The sequence below is a fragment of the Nematolebias whitei genome, chromosome 2 (assembly GCF_014905685.2).
Source record: "Nematolebias whitei isolate Nwh7 chromosome 2, NemWhi1, whole genome shotgun sequence".
In the NCBI taxonomy this organism is placed as follows: domain Eukaryota; kingdom Metazoa; phylum Chordata; class Actinopteri; order Cyprinodontiformes; family Rivulidae; genus Nematolebias; species Nematolebias whitei.
The window spans coordinates 28,950,237-28,959,586 of NC_056499.1; the positions used below are offsets into that span (position 1 = coordinate 28,950,237).

Consider the following 9,350-nt stretch of genomic DNA (forward strand, 5'->3'; position numbering starts at 1 on the left):
TGAGGAAGTCTCTCGGATGAGAGACGAAACGTTTCTACATTTTTTGTTGATTTGCTTTGTTTTGTTTTTTTGAATGTCCAGAGGACCAGATTTAACTTTTTTAGATTTTTCTACCTGGATTATTGAGCATGCATCAGGATACATTTGATATCTTTTGCACTGTTTTGCACTACAAGAAAGAAGCCCAATACTTGATTTGTTTATTATTTAAAAACTTTCTGGACCTAGTAGTGGAATTTTCTTAATTCAAAATATATGATGGCAAAAGGACACCCTATGCTTTTTAAATTCCTAATGCAAGTTTTATACCCAAAACATATTGCGATATATATCGTTATCGTCACCCTTCACAGTACATATCGTGATATGAATTTTGTTGTATGTTGTAAGACTCATTCACAAGAAGTCTCAGTCCAAGACTGACATGTCTTCTCCCCGCCTCGGTCCATTCAGAAGACACATGAAGGCGGAGAGGGGGGAGTGAAACACCCTACCTCTGTAGTGTCTCTTTACCTACAAGACCTGCAAACTCAAGGATTCAAAGATTCAAGGATTCAAGGTCCTTCATTGTCATTCTCATCGCATGTGGTAGATGAGGTAGAACGAAATTGTGTACACAGGGTCCCAGCTATATCCATCAACAGGAAGAATATAAATTGTAAAAGAATCAGTAAATAAGGATTTAAGATGTAAACTAAGAAACACGTTAAACTAAGTATACAATAAAAAGAAACAGTACGCCGGTCCTCCTTGCTCTATGTGCAGAAGAGGAACTAAATATGAACTTTACCGGCACAGTGAAGGATGGGTTGCATTTGGAGAGACTGGCAAAAATGCATGCAGGAGTGCGGATACAATTGTGACAAGAGTCAGGTTACTTTGAAACTTAAAACCCTAAAAAGAAAATTGCACCAAGTAAATGACCACAATGGTCTAAGTGACCGCGGCTGGATGGACTGGACATACTTCAATCTGTGCAACGAAATATGGGGCAAGAGCCATTCGGCGAATCATGTTGCTCTCATCAGCAGCTGGAGTGGAGTAACACGTAAGAGCAGCAGTTTTTTGCCACGCCTGTTTTGATTCTGCACTGCTTGATGTACCCTGAAAGCTCATTTGAGGACTGTGACTTATGAACAGCCAGAGGGAGCATATACACGAAATGGGCTGTGCAGGCATTTCGTGGAACAGTCTTCTGAAAGAGCCTATAATGTCTGACATTTTACTGTCAGAGGAAACTAAATGCTCTCCAATCTTACCAGTGCTGTTGGAACGTTTGCTTCCCAGTAAGCTCCATCCTGGCGGCAGTACAAGGTGGTGGAGGGCTAGTGCCAAGCTCTCATCCAGACGCTCACACTCTTCCAGGGGAATCTGACACTCATCCAGCAGCAGCGCCCCGTCAAGGCCATCAGCCCGGCCTGCTGTGCTCACCTGTAAGGAAGGTGATTTACAGAGTTGAGTGGAGTGTTGCTGAAGAGTAGAACAGAGGCCAAGTCGGATGGAAGCATTCGTTTTAACATTCTCAGCATAGAGATGTTAGCCAAATGGCAATGAATAATGAAAGCTCCAAATGTAGGAAGACATATCCGCTGAGCTGCAGCTGTGCTGACAGGAAGTCCTCAGGAAAATAATTTTATTGTGTCCATTTCCAGAGTTACATTTTTACAAGATGATGGATAGTGTGTAAAAATTATATTTCCAAGCCTGTAAGAAATTAAAGAAGCCACATCAAACATCAATGTTGTTTTACTCTGACTCTGCTCACAAGCCGGTAATGCTTGTTCCTTTTATCCTGTACTGTGCTGTGCTTTCATACTTCTGATTTTCCCCTGCTATTACAAAAATTGAAATGTCTCGCTGCTCACCAGAAACTGGGCCATGTCAAAGGCCAAATCTTGAACAAAGCTGAATCGATGCTCGGCCATTGGAGCCACGCGACCTGACCAGGACTTCGGGTCCTCAGGGGCCTCAGAGGTATTTCTGGTGGCTGAACACAAGGTGACCAACACCGCCTCGCAGCAGTCATGAGCTACAAAATGAAACAGGGAATGACAGAAAAAGAAAAAGGTGAGAGGAGAGAATAAGGAGAGGTGACAGAGGACAGGTCTGTGGAGGACGAAAATGCTGTGTCCAACATTAAAATCAATAAAAGTTAGGTTAGAACATTTTACACCGAGCTGAAAAATGCCTTTCCAAATTTGATGCCTTACAAACTAGAATGGGAAGGGATTTTAGAGTTAGCAGCATAACTTCTGAAAATACTTTAATAATTAGAAACATTACACCATTAGAGCTTTAAAGCAAAGTACCAGCAGGTAGCTAAATATGTACCATAGTCACAACTTCTGAGTTATTAATTTTAAAATGTTCCCTTTGTTAAAATGTTATTCAAATTTGTAACAAAACTGAAAGAAAAACAAGTTGTTTTTGTTTTTGTTCTTAAGGCAATCTGTTTATTAGGCTGGTGTCTTATCTCATTTATTTGTCCAAAAAATAATAATTCCTTGCTGAAAGCAATTTTATTGTTTATTGGCTTGTTTACGGGGGTCCTTGGGGTTCAAATTTTCTGATCAATTCTATGACACTAAGCTTAGCGCTATGTCAATGCCAACGAGGGGGTCACAGTTCGGTTCAGTAGGCGGGCACTCGGTTCTGATGATAGGGTGAGGCGCCCTGCTTGTATAATGGTAGAGTAAACACCGTTTTACGTCTTTGTGTCTCTTAAAAGCTTAATCTTCCCATTTTTGCTACTTTTGGCAGCCATTTTGAAATTTCAAGATGGTCACTTCTTGGCTTCTTCAAGACTAATGTATTATACACCATGAGATCCCTTGTATTGAAAAACATATGTTTAAACACCAAGATGAGCTGTTAATGAAGTCTAGAAGGATCACTATACATTTTGATCAATTTGACCTGTTTGACCATTTTGAAAATAGACATAAAATGGGGTTGAAAGGTGGGAAAATTTTATCCCCAATATTTCTGGTATATATGGGGGAGCGGTGGCACAGAGGTTGGAGAGGTGGGCCTGTGATCCGAAGATCGCCGGTTCACGCCCCAGCCCCGACAACATCAAAATTGTGGGTGGGGTAGGTGAAACACCCACACTTGCCCCCACCCTCATTCGCCCCACACTGGGCCCATGAGCAAGGCCCTTAACCCCCACCATGTGCTCCCTAAACAGGTCTCTCTTGAAAATGAGTTCTCGTGGCTCAATAAGACTAACCTGTATAAATAAAGGCTAAATGAAAAAAAAAAAAAATATATATATATATATGAGCCTATACCAAGGCAATAAAATACTAAAATTACTTTTGGCAAACAAAATGGCAAAAATGACGTAAGGCACCAGACTACAGTACATCTGTGTTGTCATCACTCTTTGTTAAATTCAGGTCTCTCTTGTAAATGAGTCCCTGAGGCTCAATGGGATTAACCAGTAGAAATAAAGGTTGAATATGTGCATCTGAAAATGTGTTTAAAAGGCACAAGTTGCATTCATCAGCAACAATACAGCAGAAAAACACAAACACAACTTTTACAACATTACTATTTTAATAATTTTGCTGACAATATGTTTTATATTTGCCGTTTGTAAATTTTCTAAAAGATTTATATAACCTTTTATAATTTTATGTAATTTAGAGCAATGGGGATGAACGTTAAGTACGGTACATACCTGAATATATGAAGGCTATACAAAAAATAAAAACATAAAAAACAACCACATAAAGAAACAAAATAATGTGCATCACTTACTTCGCTGTACTTGAATAAATTAATAGCTTTTTTAAATTAATATTGCTTTGACATAAGCATAAAACACTAGACGCATACTGCTGAATTTCTGGTACTACTACTACTATTCATTTATTTCTGGCACACATGACTCCCTGGGATATTTAAATCCATCTGTAATGTTATAAGTAAATCGTTGTCTCTATGTGATTCAATAAACTAAAGGCATTCAGAGCCTTTACACTGTGGAAGGAAACATGATCAAGCGGCACAACGGGCACAGAGGGAGCGTACCACCAGCTCTAGCTGGGGCTCATTTAATTAACTCAAATGTCAATTTAATACCTATTTTTCAGCTCTGTAAATGGTACAGTAAAATGGGGAGCTCATTTTGTGGTAATAATGCATAATAATCAGTGACAACAGGGGTACAGGCGTGCATTGCTGAATTAAAACTCTAATTCACACCAAGGCTGAACGTTATTTAACGTAATAAAAGATTTGTTCAACTCCCCTTCAGCCACAAGTCAAATCTGCTCCGAAAACAAAACAAAAAAAACACGACATGTAATAGGCTAAAGCTTTATGTAAATTGATAGCGAGGTGTCTTATGTCTTAATGAAGACAGAGGGGCTTTTGTCCACACGTGGCCAAATAAATACACACAGACTTCTGTTGTGTATACAGTATATATATGTGCAACACTGACTTGTTGGTTGTGATGTACTTGCCCTTACTTGCCTTTACATTCTGTATTCATTCACCAGTTTCCCCAGGGCACAAAATTTAATGTTTTTAGCATGATCTGAACTGGGAATAGTCCTCTCATGTCAAAGGCATTAATAAGTCCTCATATGTCAGAAATCTACCAAAAGTGTATCAACAAATAGTCAGATGGCCAAGAAGAAGCCGAGGAAAAAAAAATGTGTCTTGCTCTTAGAAATAATGACTTTTTCCAAGCCATCTGAACTGGTCCTTTGAAATTTGGGGCAGGCTGATGGAGAAAGAAGTTGAGCGGAGCTAGTCTGTAGAAGGAAAGTAACACCTTCTCTAAACTCCTGACAGACACCTGTAAATCAGCTGAGCTCTTAATAAGATAACACCGTCTATCAAAAGCTCTCTGCCTGTCAGGAAGGAAGACGCAACTTAAAACAAATCCAAGAACACTCTTTATGTGTTTCTTAAGAGAACTTACTGTAGTTATGTCTTTCCTAGCATTGCTTTCCCTGTTCTGTTTAAACCTTAATTTTGAAACCATACATAACAGTGTATCACATTTTCTGAATATTAATTGTTATGATCAGCCTTACCCCTTGAATGACAACAACTATTCTGTTCAGTGCCCTGAGATGACTTCTGTTGTGACTTGGCACTATATAAATAAACTGAATTGAATTGAACTATCTACAACATACTATTTCAACACTAAAGTATGGTCTTGTTTCATCATATGAACATTGAATTACTTGTTTGTATTTTTCATTTATTTATTTATTTATTGGGGCTTATTAAGATGTTGGGGCGCAGTTGGTAGAGCTGTTGCCTCTCAGAAAGAAGGTTGCCGGACTGAATTCCAGCCGGGGACCTTTCTGGGTAGAGTTTGCATGTTCTCTCCGCGCATGCGTGAGTTTTCTCCAGGTACTCTTGTTTCCTCCCACAGACCAAAAACATGCATGTTAGGCTGATGGATAACTATGGGTGTGAGTGAGAGTGAATGGTTGGTTGTCTTGTTTGTCTCTGTGACGGACTGGAAACCTGTCCAGGGTGTCTCCCACCTCTCACACAATAACTACAGGACATAAGCGCCGGCAACACTTGCATCCCAAAAGTGAGTAAAGATAATGGATGGAAGCAGTAGAAGTAGAGTTGTTTTTACTGCTGCAAAAGCTTTAAAAAAAAAAAAAAAAAAATTCTCTTCAAAACGGTGCAAGGCAAAAACACATAAAAGCTTTTGACTTGAACATTTTCACTGTACTTTTACCAAATAAGTTAAGACCGCTGTGTCAACTAAACAATCAAAAGCACAACCAGATTTTTTATTAATGTGATATTCAAACATGTTTTTCATGGTAAAATAATTAGAAAATAATAAAAGTAATCATCAAAAGAATTACCACGAATAAAACCGGTGACTGTTCCATCCTGATTTTTGTAATATGCTTCTTTTATTTTAGAACTAAGTTGATTTAGGCTCTTTCGCCATTATTTTGGCTTTTGATAAAACTTCAAACCAAATTTAAAATGATAAAGGAAAATTACTCGTACAGAGGAAAATACCACAATTTTGCCTAATAAGCGATAAATAATTTGCTTGATGTCGACATGATCGATGCCAGTTAAAATTTTTGCAACCACAATTTTAAACTGCGTGTTTAAACACTTTTCAATAAAACTGTGCCCAACCAAAATATCAGTAGTCGAAGCTGTGTAGAACCAGGTACCTATGAGTCCTTCAAGGAAAAATAATAGGTTTTAAGTGAAATAAAATAAACATTTTTTAAACAAGTTAATTTGTTCAATAAATATTTAGAATTTCTCCATTCTAAATTTCTTCTTTCATGTTAAAAATGGAGCAAACCTCTACCTTCTGTGCACAGTGAACTTTGACCAGTGACCTCAGCACTGCCTCTTGTTGCTCATTTATTAACCTTAAGGTAAGTACTTCCTGTCAAACATTGGCTAAATTTTAAATAAGCAAGCAGAAATTCACTCATTAGCTCCACCAGAACAAATGGCACAACCATACTGTGGCATGGAAGAGCAGAACAATCCAACTCTTCACCAAAGCATGATCATAAAATGTAAACATGTATTTTCAGACTCTTCATTTCAGTTTTCATTCACCTGAATTTATCTTTTCTTACAGTATGTACAACAAGTGGGGAGTCATAACGTAACATGAAGGAAGTCAACAGCTGGAACTAGGTGAGATTATGTGAGATTATTACTGTGGGTGGAGCTGCCTTCACATTATGGGTGGGGTGGCTCACCGGGACATAGCGCCTGCAAGGTGCCATCGCTGTTCCTTAAGGTGCTGGTCAGGTGTCTTTGTGTGCTTCCAGCAAACAGCAGGAAGTAGTCCGCGCCCTCATAATGTGCAGCCTGCTCTTCATCAGAGAGCTGCACGGTGACAATACAATGACCCTGCAACAACAGACAACAAGAGGAATGAGGCAGAAAATACTAAAGTAAAATAACAACACACATCCAAAAACATTTGCATAAAGCCATGATGGAAAATAAAGGCAACATGTTATAAATCTGTTTTATGTATTGTTCTAATGCACTGCTCCCTTCAAAACAATTATGTTTTTCCCCATTCTATTACTAATGACCTAATCATATATTATATTAAATGTATGAGAACTAAAAAGCCGCACATCTCAAGCACAGGTGTAAATATAAGTATCACCATGCCAATGGCACAGCTCGCTTGTGTCAGAACAATGCCGGAGCATAATCCAGCATTTATCCTCTTATTTTTATAGCCTATAGGTTGAAGCATGTCTGCAATACCAGAACTACTGTTAACTTGATAAGCAAAATCTATCAAAAAAGACTCAGTGACTTTGTCATATGCATCACATGTGGTACATGAGGTGGAACAACATTGTGTACTCAAGGTCCCAGTTACACACAAAAATAGCAAAAATATAAAGTGTAAAAAGAAACAGTATTCAAGGATCTAAGATATACTCTAAACAATAATAATAAAATATAACAAGATGTATTAAGCAGCAGCCTGAACATTTTCTGAAGATTTTTCTGAAAAAAAGAACACGTCATTGTATTTTTTTTTTCCTTTTTCTTTCAGCTGTTGTCTTCGTCAGGGGTCGCCACAGTGAACTAACTCACACGACAATTGTTTTTACACCGGATGTCCTTCCTGACGCAACCACGGACCACCGAGCTACCACAGCCCTCTGTGTGGAGCAGAGAGCTGCCATCTAGGGCACCCAGGGGAGCAGATGGTGGGGGTTAAGGGCCTTGCTCAAGGGCCCAGAGTGGGGAAAATGAGGGTGGAGGCAGGTGTGGGTGCTTCACCATTCCTACCCACATTTCTTGATGTCGGTCTGGGGGGGTGAACCTGCGATCTTCTGATCACAGGATCGCCTTCTCTAACCTCTGCACCACCACTCCCACTGTCACTGTATGTTTACTACTATTGTAATCCTCTATGATAGATAGATTAGATCATATTTTAGTAAAAACAATAAATGAATGCAAAAAAGTGTGATGTCAAATTGGCAGGTCAAACCAAAAAGAACAAGCTAAAGTAGATCTGTATATTACACATATCACAACTCCCTCCTTTGGTGTAAACAACCCACAAGTTACCCATTTTCCCTTGATGAGGCCTTGCATGCATGGCTTGGAGCGCATTTTCAAGAGCACATCTTTAAATGAGGTCTTCAGAATGAAAACTGATCCCCTGCTCAGACCTGACAGGGCCATTATGCTGGAAGGCAGATTTCTAATAAAAGCATTTATTAAAAATTGCATGATGATTCTGGTATAACTCTTTTGAATGATTCAATGTCCATTATTTTCAGAAAAACAATGTTTTTTTGTTTGGTAAACCATTGCAATAAAACACTATGCCTTGAATGTCTTCTATAAGAAATAAAGGTTTAAAATATATTAGAACACCCTAAAATGTCCTAAAGTTAAACAAAGGATTAGGAACACATGACAAGTATTTCTAGGCAGACAGTACTGCCCTTTACTCTATCAGGGTATAATCTGAGGCAGGTTTAAACATGTTGAAAATTGGATATTGCCCAACAGTGTTTGTAAACTAAAAGTGACTCACGTTATGAAGACCAAAACAGAAGTAAATGTAGTAAATCCACTAACCGAATCCTCTTTTGTTGAGCCAGAGTTGAAAACAGATGTAAACAAGATAGAATAACACAGTTGTCACAGCTGGTCCCCTCAGACGCAGATGACACTGGTTGTTATTCCTAATAAGCTCCACATTCCTTTGATACTGCAATAGGTACAAATTGGATCCCTGGTCTTCATACTATCAACTGGTGAGTCCATTTGCCACTCTTCCATCCATCCATCCATCCATTATCTTTTACCCGCTTCTTCCATTTTGGGTCACGGGGGTCGCCGGTGCCCATGTCCAGCAATCACTGTGCGAGGGGCGGGGTACACCCTGGACAGGTTTCCAGTCCATCACAGGGACACAGACAAACGAGACAAACAACCATTCTCTCTCTCACTCACACCTAGGGACAATTTAGAGTTATCAGTCATTCATTTATTCATTCATTCGTTCGTGCTTATCTGCTCACACTGACTCATGTTCGTGCTGCTGTTAGGCGTATTGTTTTTATGCTATTGGTGTTTAAGAGAATATTTAGTTCAGGTTTTTTTCTTAGTTCATATCTTAGATCTTATTACTGTTTTTCTTATACATTTCATTGTTGGATGTAACTGGGACCCTGTGTGCATAATCTCGTTCCACCACATGTGGTGTGTATGACAAATAAATCTCTCTGACTCTGACATACATGTTTTTGGTCTGTGGGAGGAAACCGAAGTACCTGGAGAAAACCCACGCATGTACGGAGAGAACACAAAAATCCACCCAGAAAGGC

The 9,350-nt window shown here is 39.0% G+C and overlaps 1 protein-coding gene across 1 annotated transcript in view; it reads right to left on the minus strand.

Annotated features, from left to right (window-relative positions):
- LOC119426501 (A-kinase anchor protein 13) overlaps positions 1–8,124 on the minus strand; it is a 114,578-nt gene extending 106,454 nt beyond the window's left edge. Inside the window, exons 1-4 of the mRNA XM_037694063.1 lie at positions 8,080–8,124; positions 6,732–6,885; positions 1,866–2,029; positions 1,260–1,431 (exon numbers count right to left, since the gene is read on the minus strand). Coding sequence (XP_037549991.1) covers positions 1,260–1,431; positions 1,866–2,029; positions 6,732–6,885; positions 8,080–8,124 — 535 coding nt within the window. The remainder of the gene's footprint in view (positions 1–1,259; positions 1,432–1,865; positions 2,030–6,731; positions 6,886–8,079) is intronic.
- Positions 8,125–9,350: the final 1,226 nt, after the last annotated feature.